At 38.0% G+C, this 25678-nt stretch overlaps 1 protein-coding gene across 2 annotated transcripts; it reads right to left on the bottom strand.

The window, feature by feature from the left end:
• Window positions 1-338: 338 nt before the first annotated feature.
• Window positions 339-22940, bottom strand: LOC137945308 (formin-like protein 14). Of its 2 annotated transcripts, none has more exons than XM_068791144.1 (20): window positions 22829-22940; window positions 20258-20468; window positions 19441-20144; window positions 19132-19353; window positions 18672-19032; window positions 16861-18586; window positions 16615-16747; window positions 14211-14282; window positions 13029-13127; window positions 5509-5550; window positions 5334-5414; window positions 5092-5142; window positions 4933-5014; window positions 3762-3856; window positions 3591-3662; window positions 3380-3496; window positions 2715-2783; window positions 2566-2632; window positions 982-1420; window positions 339-719 (listed from the first exon to the last, which is right to left on the bottom strand). In XM_068791144.1, the coding sequence occupies exons 2-19, from the start codon at window positions 20328-20330 to the stop codon at window positions 1275-1277; spliced, it is 4212 nt and encodes a 1403-aa protein (XP_068647245.1). In that variant the 5' UTR covers window positions 20331-20468; window positions 22829-22940; the 3' UTR covers window positions 339-719; window positions 982-1274. The 2 variants fall into 2 exon arrangements, with proteins under 2 accessions (XP_068647245.1, XP_068647246.1); XM_068791145.1 differs by having other exon boundaries at window positions 16615-16741.
• Window positions 22941-25678: the final 2738 nt, after the last annotated feature.

The following is a 25678-nucleotide window of genomic DNA, read 5'->3' as shown; positions in this document are numbered from 1 at the left end:
TTCGGCCTCGACAGCCGTTTACTACAAAAATTGAATGGGTCTCAAATAACAGTTTATAGCATTTCGATTTTCGATGCTGTACAACATTTTAGAGTAGCTTCGTAGCTTCTTCTTGTTTCTTTTCGTTAAGAGACAAGAAAACAGACGCCTTCTCTTAGCCATCTTCCCTCAAAGGAGGGCTCCAAAGACTCCTGTATGCTTTTATCTCAAGACATTCTTGAGTACTCCATTGGAGTTGCAGGTATTAGTCTTGTGGTGTCCATTTTTTTAGCAAAAAAAATGGTTACATAGAGTATTTTTTAGGTTAAATTACATACGAAAGGCAGCAAATACGATCATATCAGAACTTACAACTTTCTATAGCTTGATGTCAATTTTTCTTTGTACAGATAGTTGGAGGATATTTCCTTGCAAAAATATATGAAGACCCAGTACTATAGTATAACCTCATTTAGATGGGAGTACCCCATCCATGAAAGGAGAGCACCAACTAGTAATACAAAATGTTACAGTGGCAGCAGCCAGTACAGAAACCCACCCATAAAGGTATAGAAGTTCTCCCTGTATGACGAGACACGACCAGGTTGGCCCTCATTATGTACATTTAATTCCATTATACGATTTTGAGCTATATAATTACCCTATTGAGAACATCCTATAGAGGACAAATCCAAGCCTTGAAACAGCACATTGCCCCCACGCATTCGAGATAAATCAGACTGCAGAACACGAGAGAAATCATAGCATGAATAAACACGGCACATAAAGGCAAACATATCCTCTCTACCACATCATTGCCCATGGGACTCTTGATCCTAGATACGCTGCTAGGATCTAGGAAAAATTTTAAAACTCTTCCGTCGATTGGGCCTTGAAATGGTAGTCACCATTTGCATGAATCCTTTAAGTGTTGGCTGCTGGAGATGAAATAGAACAAGTCTATTTACTAATTGAAATCTAAGTAAAGATGAGAAAAGTCACCTTCCCATAAATGGTCACTTGATCTGTCTGCAGTATCCGCAATTTGCATTTACGCTTCATGTTATGATTTGGCAGAGCTCCATTATGGCATTCTTCTCTTCTTTCTTCTACCGAGCTTATTTACCAGTGGGAAGAACAGCAGATATATACACTCCACCTTGGGAGGGAGTCTCAAGTAAAAACATTAATAATCCTTCAAGCATTAACTAGCTCCACCCAAAACTGAGGTTCTTCCATGCCTGTTTGTTGTGAATGTCCCAGTGACACATTGTTGATCTTCCAAGACTGCATAATCAAGTAATCTCTTTTTTGGCTAAAGAATTAGCTTTTTCTTTCATGGCCTCCTTTTCCATTTTCTTCTTCTCTGCTTCAGCTTGCTTCAAATTCTCTTCGTGCGATTTGTTGAATGTATTCACAAAGATCATCAAAATCGAAGTCACTGGAAATAAAAAGAACAAAGTGGCTAAAAAATTAAATGCCAATGAATGACTATGAGTGAACTAAAAAGAAAATGTACTCCGATTCAGTCTTGGGAGTCCACAAGCATAAATGGCAGAATGCACCTACTCACATAGTCACTTTTTTTAATATCATATGTTAATCACTTCTGAGTCCTATAGACAAACCAGATAGATTTCTTTGCATTGGAGTTGAGAGGACCATGCAATGGAAGAAGAGGATACCCCATAATTCAATGACAACCTTTAGATCAAATGTTGGTGTAGTAAGTACAGTATGCAATTTGATATGGCTGCATTTCCGATGCAAATTGGATAGGTTCTTCCTCACATAGGACATCTACAAGTGGTTATTAATCTATTTGCGGTGATCTAGTAACTTAGAGGAGTTAAAACACAGTATAGTTGCTAGGTCAAAGTACTAAATTTTGATAATTAAGTCTATACATAACGTGTACTGTTATGTCATTCTTTGTCTTGTCAAGGTCATGCTAGCTAGTCCTATTATCAGACAACCATTCTCTTTGTTAGTGGGAAGAATCCTACATAAGTTAAAGATTAAGAAAAAACTGTGGTTATTAAAACACAAACATGTGATTATTAGGGAATAGGCCTTCTACATTAGCCAGTCATTTTGGTATGCTCAACTTCAGCGATAGCATTAAAGCAGGGTATCTACTCTATGGAGCCTAATTCCTACAGTGTTCAGTTTGCATCTTATTATGTTGTCATGTCTCAGATCCATTATCCATTTATTTAGGCCTAGACTTGAAGAAGCGTGTTCGTGAAAACAATCCTAAATAGGTTAAAAACCAGGAAAATCCTGTGGTTATTAGAAGTGAAAAAGGTCTCCTAACTTCAGTACATTTTGTGATAAACATGAACCTAACATTAACACCTCTAACCAAAATGGAAGAGCACGAGTAGCAGAATATTATGGTTCATTTTCTAAAATTCTTTCCATGCAATTTCAGCTTCATCCATCTCTCAATCTTTTTCCCTGGATCTTAAAAATCTAGTATTTTACCATGTAAATGCAGTTCACAAGCATAACAAATTCCTTAGAAAGGCACAACACCAAAGAAGGTCCGTAAGAAGTACAGTCTATGGTAAAGATGTTTCAAACCTTGCTCAAAGGGACAGCGTGCTGGATCCTCCCCAAAATAAAGAGCCAAAGAATCTGCATTTCTTCCCTGCAAGATGATCTTGATATAATTAAATTCCATGACAATACAAAATCAAATCACAGCTATAAATGGGTAACAGAGGATCTACCACTTCAGAATACAGAGTCGTAAGTGACCTCACTTCCGCTTCAGCAGCATCAAGGAAACTTTTCAAAGCCTGAAAATTTAAAAACTATTACATATATATACATATATATAATGTCATGTAAACCAAGAAATCTGAAATTTAGAAATGTAACTCCTTCAAAATCTTGTCCTCTATAAGAATTTGTGGTTCAAAATTTTTAAAAAAATCCAATCAGAATATGCATTTGATCAGACTTCATCAGAGAACTGGATTGGCTCTGGAATCGAATCCTGTTTGCATCTAAAAATCAGAAAGACGTTTCAAAGCTGATTATAGTATTGAAATTCAGGACTACAGCCGAATTATGAAGCTGAGGTGCCATATAGGCCTATGCTACATAGCCCTGAACCATGCCATGCCACTTGACCACAAAGAAGATACTAACCACACAATCTTTCAGAATCACTCTCATAAAACCTTTCAAAAAGTCACCATTCAAGAAAAAAATGTGATGAAAAATCTCCCTATAAAAAATAATGTAGCATCTAACAGAGTATGTGATAGTTTCTTCCAGTCAATCAAACACAAAAGAAGGTAATGTAGCTAATTAAGTACTCCCCAGTCCACCTGCAGAAATAATTATAAGGTAAAATAACTTTTTAGGCTTCACAATAAAGACCATATACCTTTCGGAAACCAACCGAGATGGCACCATCATTCTCTGAGGCAATGAGTTCTTGCTCAACCTTTTCAAGACCCTTGCTAACTGCTTGCATTTCTTCAGCTAGAGCCTTCAATTGGATCTATCAAAGATACAGTAACTGAAATCAGTAGAGCCCGACTAAGATAGACCATAGGCAGCAAAAAAAATTAAAAATTAAAATCCACATAACCGACTTTAGAGGCCGCCTCCAGATGAACCAGATCTTTATGAAAGTCCAGCAAACTTGGCTGCTGCTCAGCAATTAGCTGAAAGGCTTAATGAATGTTAGCAGTAAAACATTTAGCAGTGTCAACATTTTATCTACGTTGTACATATTCAGAAGAACTTCAATGCAAAGACTCTACCTTGCATAAATAATGCATCAAAGTCACTTTCTTGTTTCTTGCACGTGTATCAGACAATTTAAGAAGGCTATCAAGTTTAAATCCTACAGCAGAACCTGGAAGCAATTCAGAAGCTTGTCAGAATCAACTATAACTTTTCTTTTTCTTTCTAATCTCATATAGTGAAAATAAAACCTTCAAGACAAGCAACGAGCCAAATTCAGAAGGCTACAAATATCAATATGAATAGAGATGGTGGGCATGTATGTTAACGTTATCTATAAAATGGCAGTCCCAAGGACAAATGCCTAGAAACTGGATAAGCCAGCCACATGATCTGAATCAGCATGCTTTTGGATTCTTGAACTTTTTTTTTGGGATAAATACAATAATTTAAAAAGACAGAAGACCGGCAAGCAAAAATGTAAAAAGAACTATGAGAAAATTCAATTAAAGAAAGAAATTACAAGAGTACAAAAGAAGGGGCATGAAGCAGCCCAAAATAAAAAAATATTCCTCACGTCTCTTAATCACCCACAATATTTTCATGTAAATCAACCCTGAACCATGCTAGAATATGTGATACATGAGAGCCATTTATGGATAAGGGTTTCTCTTCAGATCTTCTTCATTTCTAAAACAAAAAACGAAAACAAGGGAGAGAGGGAGAGAAGAAGAGAACAGTTGGAGGAGAGGGAATGGAATCTCTGACTTCTGAAGAGTGATGGTAGGACCAGAACAGAAAGTGTAAAGTTAGACAATGGAAGTTAGGTGATCCTTTGTTATTCTTTTCAGAAAAGGGAAATATAAATAATAAATATAATAGTTACATTTCAAGTTTCAACTTGTTTTTTTTTTTAGCAAATGCCCTTGATTTAGTGCTTAGTACATTTTTTTTAGTTGAAGATTGCAACTAACCTACTTGACTCTTCAGTGCTTAATCCTCTTTGCTTCAGACTATGCAAAGTTCAAAACCAAACTAAATATGTTAAGTTAAACATGTCAGAGAACTTGAGGAACATTTGCCTGCTCCTTGACAGTGCAAACAAGAGTAGCACATCCTTGAAAGCAAAGAAAAATAAAAAGAAAAAATCAAGATTTAAATATAAGGTGGTCACATTTTGATAGAGAGCTAGATCATGATAGCCACCATAAGAAAAAAAATGTATAATATACAAAGCACTAGTTTTACCTCGTGCTGTGCCATGATTCAATGCATTTCCCAGATTAAGAATAGTCTTCATGATACTTGTCAATTTAGTAGACGTTTTTACCTATAACATAAACAAACATGTGTAAACAATTTTTATTACAAAAATCAGTAAGAAGGGAATGAAATCTAAAACAGTACCTCATTCGATACATTATTGATAGTAACTAAGTTTGACCGTAGGTCCATAACCTGCACAGTTGTTAAGCTTTAGAAGCAATTACCATGAATAATTGTCACAGAAAAACCATAAATAAATTTTTTTAAACAAATATGTATGACATAAAAAACCAAACATAAAATTACTATGCAAAACAAGACAAGAAAAAACAATTCTCATGAAGAGAAGATGAGCAAGACAATTTTGCAGCACTGAGGTGCACCTGTGTGGGAAAAGCAATTGTGAAAGAAAATACTCTCAATTTGGATTCAACTCTAGGAACTCGCATCAGTTCCAGAAAGAACTGCAAATTTTATTTTAAAAAAAAAATGATGTCAGACAACATTAAGGTGGATAAACAATGTGTGTAAAGGATGGCAGAAACTATCATAACTTACCTGTTCACACTTCCCAAGCATTTCCTTGTTGCCTGTATAGTTCTGAAACACAAAATGAATGACAAAATGTCATAAGAAAAGAAACTTAATGTTAGAAAACAGTATAAGGGGAGGTTTGGTCATTTTATTGGTCTGTATTTTTTATTGAGGGTACTATATTACTCACCATGTTTTTTTTTTTTTTTGAAATAGTGCTAAGTTAAATTAAAAGGCTCAAAAGAGCAAGATCAGAGTTATATTACTCACCATGTTTAGATGTCTCTATAGTCCAATTTTCATGTAATTTAGACGGAGTAGATCAGGAGTTATAAGTGGTTAAGCGTATGAAGGGCATATTAGCCATTGTACCCAACTCTCACTCAAGTGAATATAAGGGATTTGGGGATCGATTTCTGATCCCCAAAGAGAGACCTCTTTGGCTCTCTTTTCCAACAACTTCTTCACTTTTTTCCCCTTTCCTTTCTCCTCTCAATCTACTTTATTTCATTTTACATGGTATCAAAGCAACAAATACTGATAACAAGGCTGTGAAGCTCCACCTCTGACTCCATTAACCACAGCGACTTTTTCAAAAAGGGGATTTTGAGGTTTGACATTGACTAGGTGTCGAAATTTTGATTTTTTTAGTTATTTCTCTGCCAAGCAGTTCTATGCTTGATTAGAGCCCCAAGAGGGACATTTGGCTTGGAATTGTCCCATCTACATGGTGCGCAAACCAGTTACTAGGTTTGGAGTTTGTGTCATCATCTGCTAGGCTGATGTCAGCCTATTTTGTGGACTTTTTGGAAGTATAAGATTGGAATTGAAGGTTTTTCACAGATGTTCTTTGTTGTTGGTGCATATATGTGTGATTGATCAAACTCTAATTTTGTGAAAGTGGGGCCCACATAGTTTGCGCAGGCATCTTGTCCATGTGAATCTTGTGGCTGGTTGGTTTGACTATTATTTTTACTTATGGCTAACTCTGGTGAAATACTCACCTCCTCAAGGGAATTCGGAGGTATGAGGGCAAGGATATGATCTTGATTACCACAAAGAGCTAAGTGGACAGAATTACCTTAGCTGGTCCAAATCATTTGTATCTATCACTAACCCAAACGGAAGTCGAAGTTTATTCGGGATGATCCATCCGTGCATCTTACTAATGATTGGGAAGCGGAGGATAGCCACACGGTTACTAATAGTATTTATTCTAAATTAAGGAATCAAATTATGAATTGTGATATTGCCGAAGAAATGTGGATGTGTCTAGAAGAATTGTGTGCACAGGAAAGCAATCTATCTCAAGTTTATGAGCTATATACTAAGTTGTTTAGTCTTAAGAAAGGTGAAAGATCTGTTATATACTACTACAGTGAATTGCTAGGCATTTTGCAAGAAATAAACATCTTTCACCCCTTCACTACTAATGAAAGAAAACTCCGAAAACAATAGGAGCAACTACACTTTGCTAAGTTTTTGGATGGATGGGAACCAGATTTTGATGCAATCAGAACCGAGTTACTTGCATCCGACGATATCTCATCACTTTCTATTGCCTTTAACAATGTCATGCATGCAGAGACAACCATTATATCTAGGATGAGTAAAGAAGCTAAAGGTGTTGATGCATCTACCCTTGACACTTTTGAGTTATTCAGAGTCAGTTAGAGGTCATGAGAGACATTAGAGGCTGAGGCAAAGATGGTTCCAATAGAGGACGAGGCCAAAGTGATGGTAAGAGTGAAAGGAATTGTATTCATTGTGGCTACGAATCACTTCTCAAAGAAGTGTTGGAGTAAGTTTGGTAAGCCCGCGTGAGCAAATTCCCTAGTTCATGACGGCACTGAGCCCTTTACTGGATCCATGGTAGGTATTCTACCAGGTGCACTTGATGAATTATAACAGCTTGCCCAACGTATTGCACAGTTGACCATTGCATCCTCCTACTCAACATCTGTAGCTCAGCCTACACTTTCTACTACTACTCTTGCCAGTTCAAGTACATCAACTTTACACGTGCATCCTTCATCCACCTGGATTATTGACTCAGAAGCCTCTACTTATATGTCAGGTATGTCACTCTTATTTACCGACTTGAAGGAGTCTTCAATTGTTAAGCATGTCACACTTGCTGATGGGTTAGTGTCCTTAGTTTAGGGAGAGGGAAATATTGTTGCGTCTCTATTCATGTCACCTCAATTTGTACTATTTGTCCCTAAATTCCCGTTTAATTTGTTGTCAGTAAGTCAACTTACAAAATCTATGAATTGTTCAATTACTTTTTATCTATCTCATGACAAGGAAGATGATTAATTTCGCATTTGGGAGAGGCGGACTATATCACCTGGAAAGTCATCCACAACATCGGTCACTTGCTCTTCATATTGCAGTCTCACCCTTCTGATGCACTATGGGAAATTCGTTCAACTATTTCCTAATTTTCCTTCAAGTTTGTCATTTTTAATGTGACTCATCTACCTAGGTGTATCTCCTATGGGAGAAATCTGAAATATTTGATGTATTTCAGAACTTTATAATGAAATCAAAACCCAGTTTGATACTTTTTTCGTATTTTTTGCACTAACAACAATTTGGAGTTTGCAAATCAAAGAATTGATCATTTCTGTCAGAGTCATGGCATCATTCATCAGTCGTCATGTGTATTTACTTCACAAAAGAATGGAGTAGCTGAATGTAAAAATTATCCTCTTGAAAGTTACAAGCATGGTGCTTATTCTATAAATGTTCCCAAGTCGTAATGCGATGATGCAGTACTTACTACTTGTTTTCTTATCTACAGGATACTCTCATCAATTCTTGGGGGTAAAATCCCAATCCAAGTGTTGATTCATTCTAGTATTTTGTTCCTATATCCCCTTGAATTTTTGGGTGTGTATGTTTTGCCCATGTATTTGGTTCCTCTATAGACAAGTTGTCTCCTCGTGCAGTCAAATGTGTATTTCTGGGGTAAAAGACATACAAATGTTTTTGTCCATCCACTAAGAAAACATTTGTATCTATTGATGTGGTATTTTTTGAAGACATTCTTTTCTTCTCTTCATCTCATCTAGATGTTATTCCGCCTTTCACAGGTCTAGGAATTGTTACTCCTGCTCCTATGGAGAATGTTCCTAGTCCCTCATAGGCTACTTCTACAGAAAAGCCCTTTCAAGTGTATCAACGAAGGCAGGCCACTCAGCATTGAGCCCAAGTCCCCTCTCCTACCTACTCCAGAATCCTCTTCGCCTGTAAATCCTGAGGTAACTGATCTACATCTTCCTATTTCTCTTTGAAAAGGTGTCTGTAATCTATTTGATATGTGTTCTTCAATTATGTCTTTTGATTTCTTGTCCAACCGATACAAACAGTTTGTTTTGTCCTTATCTCCCTACACCATTCCTTCTTCTGTGCAGGATGCTCTCTTATCTTCTCAGTGTAAGCAGGTTATGCATATTAAGATGGAGCCTTTACGAGAGAAAGGTACATGGCTTTTGTATGATATGCCACCTAGTGCTATAATTGTTGGGTGACAGTGGGCATACACTCCTTTAAAAAAATAAAAAGACAATGGGTATATACTATGAAATACAAAGCAGATGGTTTCATTGAGGGATACACTCAAAATGATACCAAATGATACACTCAAAACCTATGGCATCAATGTTATTGATACTTTCTCACCAGTAACCAACCTGACTTTAGACCGTACTTTGTTATTTATTGTAGTTAACTAGGGTTGATCACTTTTTCAACTAGACATTTTTTTTTTGATAAAGATGTATTAATAAAACAGGAGAAATTACAAAATTTGGGGGAGCATGTCCCTTACAACCAACGATTGTAGGGTAGCTCCCTCCCTGGCAAGCACATCTGCCGCCGAATTTGCGGATCTCGAATGTGAGTCCAAATACAAGAAATAATTGAGATAATTCTAAAATTTCCCTAAAAGTATCTCAATGCCTCCACGGAGGAGAGGATGTGTTCTCACACCAGCCTATCACCACTTTTAAGTCACCTTCAATATGAAGAGGCCCCTTACATTTATCTCTGAAGACGCGAAGACCGGAGAGAAGACCATGTAACTCAGCAGACGTAGAGTCAGATATACCAAGAGGGCCAACATAAATGAAGAGCTGATTACCAGAATGGTCTAAAATAACTCCTCCAAATCCAGAAATCCCAGGGTTACCAAGAGACGAGCCATCAAAATTTAACTTGAGATAACCAGGATCAGGAGGAGTCCATTCTTGCATGACCGGAAGCTTTTTCCCAATGTGCATCATAGCCAAGTTTTCCCAGTTTTCATGAATGGAGGAGCCCAGATAGGAAGAGAATGCTTTCTTTGTTAAAAGCCAAGTTGATATATGACCTACCACTCGGTCACTCTTTCAACTAGACATTAAAAATATCTTCTTGTATGGTGACTTAGAATAAGAATTTTATATGGAACAACTTCCTGAGTATGTTGCTTAGGGGGAACTAGAAAGTGTGTACACTAAAGAAGGCAATATATGGTCTTAAATAGAACCCAATAGTATGATTTGAGAAGTTCAGCCAGGTAGTCATATCCTTTGAATTCTGTCGGAGCCATTGTGATCACTCTCTTTGTTATGAAGCGGAAACTGGAATTGTGGTACTACTAGTGTATGTGGATGATATTGCTTTATCAAGAAGTAATATAAAGGCATAGAAGAAGTAAAGGAGAACCTTGCTAAACATTTCCAGACAAAAGATATGGGTTCGTTAAAATACTTCCTTGGAATTGAAGTTGTAAGAAGCAAAGCAGGGCTTGTATTGATATAGAGGAAATATGTTACAAACATGTTACAAGAATGTGGCATGTTAGGTGCAAAGTAGCAGAGATACCTATGAAAGTTGGTCATGATATCCATGATGAAAATAGTGATGAGCTCAAGGACAAAACAATATATCTTCAACACTGGGAAAACTGATTTATGCCACTTTCACCCATCCTAGTATATCTTTTTCATTGTGGTTAGCCAATTCATGGAGCATCCACACAAGGTACATTTAGAGGTTGCACAAAGAATAATAAGATATTTAAAAGGGTCACTTGGAAAAGGGTTGTTCTTTAAACCTCATGGTCACCTGAAGATAGAAGCCTTTTAAGATGCAGATTATGCAAGATCTAAACTTGACAGAAAATCTACCACCGGCTATTGTGTATTCTTAGGAGAAAATTTGATAAGTTGGATGAGCAAGAAGCAAAGCATTACAGCCCGTTCTAGTGCATGAGTATAGAGTTATGATTCATACTGTCAGTAAGTTGATGTGGGTGAGATTAGTTGTTTAAAAGTTGAATATACAGGTTATTGATCCTATGACCATGTATTATGATAATCAAGTAATTATATTCATTGTGGCAAATCCAGTATTTCATAAGAGGACCAAACATTTAAAAGTTGCTAGCAATTTATTTGAGATGCAGTGATGAGGAAGGAAGTCGTTACCCCTTTTGTTCGGTCTAGTGATCAAGTTGGGTAAACATGAGTTTGAGGCAGTTTGTAACAAGTTGGGGCTTCTAGACATCTATGCTCAAGTTTGAGTGGAAGTATTAGAAAACAGTATAAAGGGGCAGTTTAGTCATTTTACATGGTCTGTATTTTTAGTAAGGGTATTATATTACTCAACATGTTTAGATGTCTCTATGGTCCAATTTTCATATAATGTAGAGGTGTAGATTGGGTGTTCTAAGTGGTCAAGTGTATGAAGGGCATATTAGTCGGTGTACCCAACTCTCACTTAAGTGAATAAAAAGGATTTGGGGATCGATTTCAAATCCCAACAAGAGACCTCTCTGGCTCTCTTTTTCCTTTTTCTTTCCCCTATCAATATTCTTTATTTCACCATTTTACACTTAACATACATCAGCACATCACTTCCAAAATTTCTTTTAATTAAATGAATGAGAACTTCGTTTCCCAAAAAATGAATGAGAACTTGTTTCACAACACCAATAAATAACAGCATTACTGAAACCTGAGAAGGGGAAAACCAAGAATCTGTAGAAATAACCAGTGGCAACAGGTATCCTCTAAGTGTGTCTCCAAATGGGTGTCCAATTGTGAGGCCTTGTGTTCTAGTCTCCTGGGGCTTGGGATATTTTCTGCATGTTTGTTCATGGGTGTGACTGCCTCTGTGTGAGTAACGGCATTAAAAATGTATAAATATATTATGTTCTTCAGGAGCCACTAAATTTTTTAAAAGGAAGCCTAAATGCTACAACAGGAAGGTTCTCATTTTCTTGATCACACCCTCGGTCGAATGGGCTTTGACTGTAGGTAGAGAATGTGGATAAAAAGTTGCGTTGAGTCTGTTTCCTTCTCTTTCATCATTGATGGCTTGGTTCATGCTTTCTTTAACAGATCATGAAGGGCGAGCAAGAGGGGTCACTTTTCCCCTCATTAGCATTGTTGAAGAGATTCTTAACTCCCCATTTTCTTTTACCAATCCAAGGGTGGGATCATGGCACAACTCCAAACCTGAACTATTTTCTCCAAACTCTCCTCTTTCAATTTGCCGTTAATACATTCCACTCTGTGACAGAACTCTGAGCTACTTATTAACATCAAAGCTCTTTTGTCCATTTATGAGCTCATCTTGGGCCAGAAGGTCAACTGGTCTAAGTCTGTCATAGTTGCCATTCACACCCCCACTGGCACAAGGACCTAGATAGTTGAAGTACCCAAACCTATAATCTTATATGAGATTTTTACCAACTAACACCCTATTCACAGTTAGGCCCAATGAAACAGATAAAAAAGTAGACTTCAGACATGGAGCACGTTAATAAGACATGCAACAGTTTTACCTAATAAGCCCGCACAAAACAGAAAACAACCCAAAAGATCAAGTTTACACATCATGCTGAACAACAAAAAAACCAGCACATTAGCACTTCAACTTGAATTTGAAGTAGAAAGAATTGCTAAAATTTCGTCCTAGAGTTTGATAATTCAGTCAAAGAATCAGGGATTGAAGAGAAAAAATAGCAACTTTGCTTTCAGAAATTGTAACTGAGATTGGGCAACCTCATGTTTCCATAGCAAATGACTATTTCACCCCTCACTTGAATACCTTCTACAAATTACAAATGCCCTTTTCTCCTTTGATATTTGATGAGCTTAACAACTAGAAACAAAAACAAAAATGAACACAACATTGTATTAACTGAAACAAAACAACAAAAAATAACCCTTTTGTGTGGGAAATTAACCCCTTGCTCTGACTGGTTCAACTAAAAATGCGTAGAACTACTTCAAATCTCTTTCTTGGGCACCCATCTCACATCCAAGTCGAATATAAACGGCGGATCAATGAAACTGAAAGTGAAAAGTATAGACAGGGCATAGAAAAAATAGCTTTGGAGTTTCCAATGCCATGGTAAATAGGGCTGATTCCAATCCAAAAATGACTAGCTAACAACGTAAGAAGCTTGTTCCCAACTGACATAAATCTTCTATAGACAATATGAGGCTTCTACTCGTTAAAAGTCACTGGAGAGAAGATGGGTATACCTTTAACATCTCAGTTTCTTCCTTTGATGGGCAAAATTTTATCAGATTTTCAAGTTGATCAGTGTCCAAAGCCGACGCATTCAAGGCCAAAACTGCATTCTGATAAGCAATTAAAAAGGTGAATAACACATCAATCAACATTAACACTGGTAGGATGAACATAACCTCTGTAGAAAAATAAAAATCAGAATACGCAAAGAAATAAAACTGCGCATCGACTCTTTTAGCTCAATGACCACACAACAGATATTTGTTAGGTCTTGGTTTCACATCTCATGTCACCAATGGAGCAAAAAACATAAGGTAACACGCGGCAGATCCTTTTGAACATGATTCAACAAGTGGACATGAAGAATTCATATGAAATTGTTGCTTCTCATGGGTAGTTCCCCCTACTTATTTACCACAGAAAATTCTTCTCTTATGAGAAACAGCATTCATTCACCATGGCTTGCTGATACCATGGCTAGGAGTGGACCTACTTGGCAACATCTCCTTGCCAACCATATTCTTAATCTTGACAGACCTTGGATTGAAATTTTATCTTTTGAACTTTTTTTTTAATTCTTACAATAAAGCCATATGAATCTCGCATCAAGTAATAAAGCGCCCCATAGGAATCTCACATCAACACAGACAGTGTTAATGTCTTGGGACCAAATTGTCTAGGATCCAATAAGACCTCTGACTTGTCTTGAATAGAGCCAAATACATACAGGAGAGATCTCACCAAGATGCACAACCATGTCTGAGACAATTTCATAAATGTGCATTAAAAGCACGTAATTTTTTATGTTGGCCCTCATTTATTTGCTCCCCTCCTAGTTTTGGTGTAGCAGGAGGAAGCCCTCATGTTTTTTAGCAAAATCATTCACTGTTCTAAAGAAGAAACAAAAGAATGAAATTTATTTGCCAATATGTGTATAAATTCCATTATCATTTGCAGCCATTCTCCAGTAATTCAAAATTCTTCCAATAGGCAAGTATCACTAGCATGAGTGATGTTTTCTTTAAAGAAAAAAGTTCATATCAGATCCAAATAAAGTTAATGACTGCAACATCATATTAAGACATTCAAGCTCTCATATGTAATGCAGACTGCCTAAGATAACTTCTTATGGTGATTGTTTTGTATGAATAGCCCAAAGATACACTAGCAGCAAGAAGGAAAGAAAAACTTACTATCATATCTGGTAGAGGCATTTTAATTTTGTTAAGCATGATTCCGCAGTTATTTGCTCTGCGCAGGTCAACCTAGAGATAAAGAGAGAGAGATAGCAAGAAAATTTATGTTAAAAATCCAACATAGCTGCACACATAAGCAATGAAAGTAATAAGGAGAAATTAAAGCAAACAGATTGAAGATTTTGAAAACGAAGAGTGTTGAATTAGGATCACTGAAGAATCAATTTTTTTTTTGCCATCAAATATTTATTTGATCATCAAGCATGTCAACTTGGGAAGCACCATAGAAGTTCGTTTCCTCAAAGTCACAATCAAAGTCAAAGTCCTTTCCATTTAGTTCATTCAAATGTATAGGGTCCTTGACGTGTACTTAGTCTTTTTGGTTTTAAGTATTACTTAACTTTTATTGATGATTATAATCGGGTTACATGGTGTATCTCCAACAAGAGAAAACTGAAACTTTTGATGTATTCTCCAAATTGTGTGTGTGTGTGTTGTTGGGGAGCGAGGGGGGAGGGCAATCCCATGCATGTTTAGAGGCATGATTGCAAGTTGTTTGAGTTACCTCCTCGTGTGTTTGGCTCTGTTTGTTTTGTTCATTTTTTGTACCAAGATGGGATTACAGATTACTGGACATATATGCCCAGTTTGACGTGAGTGTAGAGTCCAGGGGTAAATTGATCGTTTCATAGTGCAAAAAGTAGTGTTGCTAGTGCTACATTAGTAAAGTATTAAGTTCAGGGGTTTCAGAGATGTAATTTTTATTCTATTATTCGATTATTTTCTAGCTGTATTACATGTAAGTGACTTGAGAGCCATTTTCGTCTTTTTTGCACTTAAATGGTTAATAAAAGCCAGATTAGGGATCGAGGGGTTAACAAACTGCTGCCTCTTCTTGCAGTTCTATCCCACTTTTTCTCTCTTTTCTTCTCCACATCTCAATTCTTTTATCCTTCTTTTCACTCGACTTTACACATAGCATATAGCATTTTGGGCACTTATTTCTACCTCAGCCATCCAAGATTTATCCAAGGCACATCCTCCTCAAAACTCCAGTCCTTAAAACACAACCTTCATTTCTAAATCTCAGAAAGATTCATGTATTTGGGTTCTATCGAGCATAAACAAATCAGTATCAAGAGTAACATCAACTACAAAAAATCTTGAAGAAAATAACATTATCTTTGTAATGCACAAAGAGATTTAAAAAATTGTGAACATGTAATCATCATCTCCAAGATTTCTTTTTTTGAAACAAGAATATCATCTCGAAGAATATCTCCACTGATTAGCTATCCCCTACATTTAATAACAAAACCAGATCCCTAAAGCAAGGAAGAAAGTCTGACAGAAATTGAGAAAAATTAGTAAGTAAAAAACTTTTTTCAAACTCACTTCTTGTTCTAATATAAATAAAACTGCACTTTTAAGTTGGATTTTGACTCTAAAACACCAACCCAAACATGAAATTTGAACATGCAGTCAATAAAGCTTAAAATGAATACAGAAGAACGGTGGAAGGCTTTTATTACTCATAAAGCTTAAAATGAATACAGAAGAATGAAACTTAAGATACAATAGGGAATGAGCATCCAACAGACAATGATGGCCTGGAGACACCTTCCTATGCAAGAACATCTGAGATGTTATTTGCAGCTTGAGGTGTATGCTGCCATGATAGAACTAGAGAAGTACCAAAAACAATGACCATGAATTTGTCATTTACTCACCAAAATCCATGTATTTTCCTTGGAATTCCAATGTACCTCACAACAACATGATGTCATTTTATCTCATCATTATTAAATCTTTCTCTTAAAAAATGAGTTTGAAAAGATGAATCTGTTTCCTCCATTCTAGTATTTGTATGCTAGGTCTATCTTTAGGCAGAGCTTCCTTTCTTTTCGTGTTGTTCAACACAACTGCATTTCATTATTTACGGTCTTCCTTGGCATCTTGTCAGGCAAACCAAGAATTAGCCCTTTCTGTAGATACATTACTGATGTACATTATATTATCTCAACTTCAATCGTTCAAAATTCTTTTTTTTAGAAATCTAATGAGTTAAAGTGAGATATCTGCTCTGTTATCCATTTAGTTTGGATGAAACTGTACAGTTGCAATTGCACAAAATCATGGACAACCCAATTTCAGAATATTCAATCCCCTTTTCCAAATATTAAACTTTAACTAATTTTCACTTGGTGCAAATCATTCATGAACTACAGGGACCACAATCTTAAACCATCACCAGCTCTACCTTAAGAAAACTTAGACCAGAAGTCAAAATATCAAAATCATACAATCAACCTCTATTTGTGTATGTGATGATGTATTTAGTACTCTGATCGCTTTCATAACTAAAAATAACATCTTTCAATCAGTGGGAAAAGAAAAATACCAGATGAACTATCTCTGGTTTATTGGCACTAGGACCCTTCCGACCACCTTTGTCCGCAACGCTCCCTTCAGAAATAGCAGCTGCTGAAAATAAACTTTCGAGTTCTGACAAGTTGATCTCAGGAGCCCTGTCCCTTGGCAGAAATAAATGAGCATTTCAAAGTGGGGAAGCAAAAAAGTTTAAAAAGTTCATAGAGCAGGAGAAAAACTTGTTAACAGGAACAGGAAAACAAAACAGACTATGTACTTTGATAGGTTTTCCTGCTTTGGAGAATCAGCCCATAAACTTCCTTGCACAGCTCGAGTGACCTTCACCCAATGCAGCGCCTTCAATGATTTCTTCGGCGCAGCTGCAGCTCCACGAGCTCTTCCAGTAACAGTTCCTTTCCCCTTCCCATGCAACAGTGGAGGTGGAGCTGGTGCACCAGCCATTTTTGTCCCAGGAGGTGGAGGTGGCACAGTTTGGCTACTGCGAGCAGGTGGAGGAGGTGGAGGTGGCACTGGGGAACTGCCACGAGCAGAAGTTGGTGGCCATGGAGAGACAGGAGTCGTTCCAGGGGGTGGGGGAGGTGGGGGAGGTGCTCTAGTAGCCATGGCAGGAGTTGGATGTGCTGATGCTGCACTAGGGGGAGGTCGTGGAGGTGGAGGTGGAGGTGGTGGAGGAGGTGACCTGCTATAACTAGCAGGTGGAGGTGGAGGTGGTGGAGGCGGTGGAGGAGGTGACCTGCCATAACTAGTAGGTGGAGGGGGAGGTGGAGGTGGTGGAGAAGGTGACCTGCCATAACTAGCAGGTGGAGGTGGTGGAGAAGGTGACCTGCCATAACTAGCAGGTGGAGGTGGAGGTGGAGGTGGTGGAGGAAGTGACCTGCCATAACTAGCAGGTGGAGGTGGAGGTGGTGGTGGTGGTGGTGGCAATCTGTCAGAAATAGCAGGTGGAGGTGGAGGTGGAGGTGAAATTGATCTGCCAGAAATAGCAAGTGGAGGTGGAGGTGGAGGTGGAGGTGGTGGTGGAGGTGGAGGTGGCAATCTGTCAGAAATAGCAGGTGGAGGTGGAGGTGGAGGTGGAGGTGGAGGTGGAGGTGGAATTGATCTGCCAGAAATAGCAAGTGGAGGTGGAGGTGGAGGTGATCTGCCAGAAATAGCAGGTGGAGGCGGAGGAGGTGGTGGTGGTGGAGGTGGCAACCTACCAGAAATGGTTGTATTAGACAAAGATGGAGACGGCTGTGTACCACTGAATGTAGGTGGAAGCGGAGGGGGAGGGGGAGGGGGAGGGGGAGGGGAAGGAGAGGATGGAGGAGATGGAGATGGTAATGGAAAGGCAATACTAGAGATAGGAGGTGGTAGAGGTGGAGGAGGTGGAGGTGGAATACTAACAGAGACAGGATGAGGAGGTATAGAAGGTGGTGGTGAATGCGGACATGGAAGCAGAGGAGAAGGTGGACATGGTGGCAGATACCCACTACCATGTGATGAAGGTGGCAATGAAGGAGCACTGCCCCTTGAAGTGGGAAGAGGTGGAGGTGGAGGTGGTGGTGGTGGAGAAGATCTACACAAGATGGTAGGGGTAGCTGCATGGAGAGATGGAGGAGCACTATTAAAAACTGGGGAAGCCATTTCGAATGAGAGTAGAGAAGAGGGAGACAAAGCAGTGGCGCTTACAGAAGTCAATGATGGTGGAAGTGGAGAACCATTCACTGAAATCAAAGCAGGAGGAGGCGGTGGTGGAGGCGGACATGATCCCGTTGGAAGTAAAGCAGAAGGTAAATATGTGTTTGGTGAGGCAAAAAGTGGAGGAGGTGGAGGAGGTGGAGGCGGTGAAAGAATATTGCTTTCCTGATTGACAGGACTAAGAGAAGTAGGGCAAGATACCAAAGTAGTCACCTGCGACATAGGTGGAGAAGAAATATGAAGACCCATTATATCAGGAAAAGAATTCTTCTTTGAAGCTGAATGATTTGTTTCATGATCTTCAGCTGTCAAACAAATAGAAAAAGAGGGTCAACATATGAGCTGCCAGGGAACATGCATAAACATTACAGTTTGTGAAGCAATACTTACAACTTGGATTCTTTTTGTATTCAAGAGGAGCAACTGCTTCTGTAATTTGAGACTCATCTTTTTCCTCTTCTGAGTCTATCAATGTGTTTTCTTTTTCTTTAGCTAGTTCACCCTGCATCCCTGACTTCTCTTTCACATCATGTAGCAATAGTGTTTCCAGTTTGTCTTGCAATGCATTTACAGAAAATTGTCTTAATAACCACAAGGTAGCATCATCACTACCATCTACCCACTCAACATCACTGAATAGTTCTTGAACACTGGAGAAAGCTTCAATAGGCAGCCCACCTTCTTCTTCACAATTTAATGTAGCAGTCGGAGCCCTGGGAGTACTAATGCTCTCAACTTCACCAAATAAAACCTGAATTCATAACACGAACACATAAATTAAAGAAGAGTAAGATTTATAGCTTGAAACTGAGAACTATGGTTTTCAATATATAATTCCACCTAAATTCACCTCAGCTCGGAAACCTTTTGGAAATCGCTTCTTAGAATCCCACAGGATATCCAAGTCCTCACGGTTGAGCATCATTATATTAGATCGAACAAATGCAGTATTGAACACTATCCGAAACATCATAATCTCCCTTTCTGTGTCTAGGTCAACATGAAGGCACTCCAACACAACATCTCCTTTAACCAAGCACTGGATGTCAATTTTTATCACATCACAATCTCCCTGGAGAATCGTTTATCCTCTGTTAATGTCAGCTTAAGCGCACCAAATTAAACAAACACATCTAACACTAAAAACAAACCAATAAACCTGTTTGTAATGCAGGAGAGACTTCTTCTTCTTGGGCGCCGACAAAAGCATTTGTGTTGACAGGCCACCTTTACTATGGAGATTTCGACCAAAAATGTGAATGATTGGTCTGCACCCATTACGAGAATCGAAGCTTGGAATTGCTCGAAGAATAAGGCAGTCCAAAGAAAGAGCACGCTCTGTGGGTGGCCATTCTGGTGATATATTTCTCCTAGCAATATATTGAGCATATCGAAGCTGTGATGCAAATGGATTTAAAGGAGATAAAAGTTGTAAAAGCCCTTTAGGAGCTTCACGGTGGACCATTTCAAGTGTCCGTTGCTCCCCATTATGCAATTTTCTGAATAGCAAAAAGCTGGTTAAAAGGAAAGCTAGGACTGGCCAACCTCCCCTCTCACAATGGAGCAAAATAATGTTTTGATGACTCTTCATGTTTAGCCAACTCTCACACAGACAAAGGAAATGCTGAATGAGAGACAGAGGGAGAAGGGGACAACCTTTATACTGCCTAGGGTAATCCACAACAGTAACATCATATTCACAGAGAACTTCTGAAAATTGGCTTCTCTTTTCCCCTTCTCTGAAGTTAAATGCCAGAAACGAAGAATCAGCATATACTTCATGAAGCTCAGTCATGATCTCGTGCAAGTACGTATGGTACGTTTCATCAGGTAAAACTTCAGTAGAAAAGCACGAATCAAAAACTGCAAACAACAGCCAAATACATCAACCAGTAAGTAACTACGTGAGGCAAGAGCGAGAGCCAGGAAAAGAGAAAAAGAGAGACCGAGAGAGAGAGAGAGAGAGAAAGTTTTACCATAGACTCTATCAGTGAACTCCAGCAAGCCATCTGGAGGTCTTCTGTAGAAGAATCTACTGAATAGAGACATTACATAAAATAATACAGCTTTCACCGTTCACTTTGATTCGATATGCCAACCCATAAGTATTTATAGACATTCAACCATGAATGTGACAATAACTCATAAATGTCAATATGCTCTAACATGCAAAGGCAGCTTATAAACCTGCATAAATGAGGATATGGAACAAGATATCATCAGCTCCAAAATGTAGACATTGTTCAAAGACAGGTAAAAGAGCATAAGGACTTCTATAACCTTGTCCACCTAGTATGCTGAGGAAACTCACATCAGCCATCCATTATTCTATATAATTTGCTTTGTTCTTTCGAATTGGCCAATTGGCTCACTGGCCACACTGAGGGGTTCCTAATACAGTCTTGGGTTAAAATATCACATGGGCTTGGTGAGTAGTTTATGTATGTTTTCATTGACAAATCAGCCACAGTTTTTGCTAGATCTCCCCCTCTGCTAGATTCAAAAAACATTTTACACTTGTTATATATGATATTTTGCCTTTTGTTTTTCCTTTTCTACAAGTTTTTTTCACATTTGAAGGACATGGGCTTAATTATATGCATACCCCTGAAAAAATGTGCATAAATACCCTAGACATATGTATCAAATTAATACCTTCATGCCACTGTAATATCATAAAAATATCCATATAACTCTCCCACTAAATTATTTTATTTAACTCCAACCAAAGGAAAACATATATTAACCCTTATATAATTTTTTGAAATTTTTAAATGGAAAAAGCTTTTTTACAGAAATTGAATTGTCACTTTTATATAATGTGGGCCTACGAATCACTGGTTCAATGAGAGACCCACTAAATAAACATCCGTAAAATAATGAACACAATGCTTTTCATAAAAAGGAAGGAAGACTATTTAAATGCCTGGGTGTTAATTATATCCCTCGTAATTATGTGGGCCAACATTGAGTCTTAACTCATGGACCCGCAATGTAAAAGAGTCAAAATATCATTTCGAAATGATGTTGTCTTTCCTATCTCAAGATTAGAGTTAGTAGACAGAATTTAATAGTTGAAACTGAGAAAGGGGCTCTTTTAGAAAGAATTCAAATTTATGTTCAACATTTTTCCGGTTCCCTTGTAGTTGAAGGAGATTCTCTTGTAGTCATCTCTTGAGCCCTTGGCTTTCTGGTTCTTCTGTTCCTGCCTAGCGCTTGCACCATTGTTATGATGAGATAATTCACTCTGTGTGCCAATATCTTTGTATCTTGGACTCATATTTTAAGATCAGGTAATCATGTTGTGAATTACTTAGCCAAACTAGCTTTTCTATGTCTTGTATTTTAGTTGGGATTCTATTCATCTCAGGGCTTGGGGTTTTTCCTCTCCCCCTACTTTTGTTGTATTTATGTCTTTATTACTGAATCACTACAATTTAAAAAATCCATAAAACTTTATTCTCAAATAACAAAGACCCAAAAAAAACCTTCATCTAGCATCTGGTATTACCATAGAAGGTCTTTACGTCTTTTGTACATCCACTCCTTTTTTTCAATTAAAAGGACTTTATAAATGACCGATTCATCAAAGTTTTTCCAGTTGTGCTTATCAGTGTTTTCAGTTAACCTTTTTTTTCTTCAGTTGACATGATACATGCTCCATTACCTCTACAGACCTTTGCACAATAAATTGGTAGAGATGTTTCTTTGTTTCATTTCTTTTCATCAGAATTAATTTCAGTATACCAATGACTGAAACTTCTATCACTGAGTAATTGCATTGGAGTCTGTATGCAAGAGGGAGAAGATTTAGTGACCTAGTAATATCACTAATTTTTTTAATGATAATCACGAGATTGAATTTTTCATCTGACCGTAAGGAAACCTCTATGAGGAGAGTTCATCATCAGTGAGTAATAATCCCCAAATGAGACAAACAATGGACCCATAACAAAGTGAAGAACAGATAAAAGCTTTCCCAGTATTTATGATACTCCTATCATTGTGAAAAAAAAAAAAAAACTTTCTCGAGGGTAGCTTTCGCTTGCTAACCAAATGCCTAAATTTTATCAGAAACAATCACAATATTCTTGGTAATAGCATTGCCTGCATATGAATTTCAAAAAGAAAACAAACAGCATTACCTGCACATACAATATTAAGACAATTGGATTATAATAAGACCAGCTAGCAAGGAAACCTGACGTAACTCGAATACTGAGGGCCAAAGTTCAGAGCGAGCTGGAAACGCACTCATCAACTATCACAATTTACAGAAGAGACCCATGTTTTCGTTCTGATATTTCTAAATTGCCAAAAAAAAAATGAATGGAAGAAGGTAAAACAGAAAATGACTAACTCAATTAACAAGGAAAAGATTAATCACTTCTCGCTTAAAAATTTCCGTGTGTCTTGTTTCACTCGACCAAACAAAGTGAGAGAGATGTAGTGCCCTAAGTCGAAGGAAACCAGTTGGATATCATTAGCTTGGAACATTTTGCGGCACACGGGAAACTAATAAACTGGTAATTCTAATTTCCACTAACCTGAAACTGATATTAGCCTGCGAGTTTCCACGAAATCAACAATATGACTTTGCCCAGTTAGGGTTTCTCCACGGTAACCCTGAGGGGGCAAAGAGTACGGATATGCCTCCGTTGGCTCGCCAACGTCGATTTGAAATTAACAAGGTTTGCGCGTTCGCTGTCATCGGGGCAAATTTTAACGAGTTGAGACAGTTAAAGAGAGTTAAAGACGACTATTATGAGCAAAATGACCTGCTATTGTTCCCGAAATCCACTTCACACGTACGAGGAGGGGCTGAGCTTTACGGGCCTGATGTGGCATCAGCTTCGTCTGGCGCTTGCGTGTTCATGCTGATATGGCATAGATGTCTGTGGATCACAGTTTTTTAAGTTGGATAAGAGACACTGGCAGAGTCTCTTGCGTTTTCGGATTAATTTGTAACTTTATATGTCCTTTAACTTAATCTAATAAGTTAATATACATTAAACGAGTATATAAATACAAAAATTTCTTCCACATGGTAAGATTAGTGTTATATATATATACGATCAAAGAAAACTTATATCAAACTGATTTAATCCGTGAATTATAAAGAATCAAATGGAAACTTAAAATTTAAAACCCAATCCAATTGACAAATTTCTTACTCAATTCCCTAGTTATAACATGAGACTGATATCAGGTCAGAAAGACATGCAATATTTTTTACTTATCTAGCTTAACAAACTCTGTCAGCCGTTCGATCATGATTAATGGATCAGTCATTCACACCAAGGATCAGTCATTTCACACCAAATAGCTTCTCATACGAGATCAGCCGTGAACAAACTTAATCCTATCATAAATGTTAAGTAATGATTCTAGGGCCTTTGCAACAGTCACGAAAAGCCAACAACAAGGTAGAGCATAGCTTCCACAGCCGGTGGATTGCGAGTAGTGTCTAACAAATAAAGACTCATCTCCGAGTTTCAGGCCCAAATGCAACAGTTAGGACATGCTTACTTAACCGAATTAACTAGCCCCTTAGAACACCAATCTTTGGTGTGCTATGGAGGTTATTATATTTACCCGAAGCAAAAATTGACGTCGAAATAGATAAATCAACATAAAACACGTATAAATAATAATTAAGATAAATTGTAAAAACAAATAAAGATAGCTCAAATACATATCTTGAGGGTCTCTCTAAATGGCATCCTTAAGAGGAATGGAGTTTATAGTTTATATCAAACTGGTCTCTTTGAGGATTAGGAAAAAAAGGTTAAAAAAAATTATTGAACGGATAGTACATATTTTATACTCTTGCTATTTCATCATCCAAAGTGGGGATGGGTTTAAGGTATATATCGTGACAGAGCGTGAAGAGAGTGGGGACAAGACTCAAAGTTCGGAGTCACGTTACAAACCCGACCCAACCCGTGGTCACTCTATATCCCTGCCTCGCTTGCGCATCGAGTTACACGAATCCATCTAGACTTCCATTATTTGCTGTTTTCTCTGAACCTATTTCCTATTTTCCTTCGCACTCTTTGACGGGCTTTTTACGGAACGTTTAGCCGAATACTCCAACAACAAGACACGGGCCATTTCCAATTCCAACCCTTGCCAGCTGCATCTCGCACGCGACAGCCAGGTTTCATGAAGCCTTGTTTTGTTTCTGTACGTCAGGTCACAACGTCACATGGTTTATAGCTAACCTTAATCGATGCTCTTAGCTGTGCGAAAACTCTGACCCAGTCCGTCGCTCGTGGGCATGCCGACAAAGAGATCTCCAAATGCTCATAGAATAAAAGAAAACGAGATTGTAAAATTATAGACTTCGGGAGTCAATTTATATTATACAACTCCAAAAGAGTTCGATATTCAAATCGGGGAAGAGTGGGGAAATGGAGATATTTCCAGCTTTCAATTTCTGGAAGATTGTATCTCTATAGCGTAAGAGGCAACTAATGTCAACTGGAAACACGTGTAGTGTTTCTCTCCATGCAAATAAATCCTCGACAAGTGCCGTTTGTTTCTTAATAAGAAAGAAATACTTCTTACTTAGGACAATTTAATAGCTCGATTGAAGGAGTAGGGACACTAATAAAAGGATGTTAGGTCTTTCATTTATTAATTGATCACGTTACGCAAACTCATGGATACCCATCTTGACTTTTCGGTACTAATTTAGGACTCGATAAAAAAGCTAGGAATCGTGATGTTGCCGATGTTTGTGGATCGATGAGATTGTATCGGCCGGCGGTTGCTTATATCTCGACGTCTATTACGTCTCTCCATCTAAATGTCTAACGCATGCCCGTCGGTCATCAGTTGCTTATCCAAATTTTGTCGGCCACTCCTGCCGACGCGTGCGTGTAAGCGTGTTCACGTCGTGCTCGCTAGAAATACAACTATTGGCTCCTTTCTCACCTATTGCAACGCCTATGCTGTTATGACTTGTGAAGCCATGATTCTGATGGAAATTGGCTCTTTGCGGGGTTACTTTCGTCCATGAAAAGAAAGTTACAAAGATCCAATTATGGGAGAGGAAGGAATCTTTGCAGGGTTTGGCACGTCAATGATCGGTTTTCTTCGTACTATATCAAGTTTGTCTTATTACTGCAGCGTACGAAGGGCTCTGGTTAAAAACTTTTCCTATGAAATTCTCGCTTTGATTCATCTTTCCAACAAAAAAAAAATTCGATTCAACATGTCCAATTTTATGGTTGGATCGGACCAACTGATTAGAACATCCAATTTTAAAATAAATTCGATTTTTACCTAAATAAGAACAAACAAAGGGTTTGGTTCCAATTTTAATCGGGTTGAATTGGTCCATTCGATTGGGTTTTGACAATATTGTAGAAAATAGATGACTTCTCGGATGT

This window comes from Aristolochia californica, unplaced genomic scaffold (assembly GCF_029961685.1).
Source record: "Aristolochia californica isolate CCGP_79_NKW_82.1479 unplaced genomic scaffold, dmAriCali1.0.hap1 SCAF_12, whole genome shotgun sequence".
NCBI classification, from domain to species: Eukaryota; Viridiplantae; Streptophyta; class Magnoliopsida; order Piperales; family Aristolochiaceae; genus Aristolochia; species Aristolochia californica.
This window is presented reverse-complemented; position numbering and strand designations above follow the sequence as displayed.

What these genes read in the sequence shown, in the direction of transcription:
- LOC137945308 (XM_068791144.1), bottom strand. Translation starts at nt 20,330, where the DNA reads ATGTCTCTATTCAGTAGATTCTTCTACAGAAGACCTCCAGATGGCTTG. An exon ending in GTTCACTGATAGAGTCTATG is followed by an intron (nt 20,145 to 20,257) that starts GTAAAACTTTCT and finishes TGTTGTTTGCAG; the next exon opens with TTTTTGATTCGTGCTTTTCT. An exon ending in GAATCATGGCACAGCACGAG is followed by an intron (nt 3,857 to 4,932) that starts GTAAAACTAGTG and finishes AATTGCTTCCAG; the next exon opens with GTTCTGCTGTAGGATTTAAA.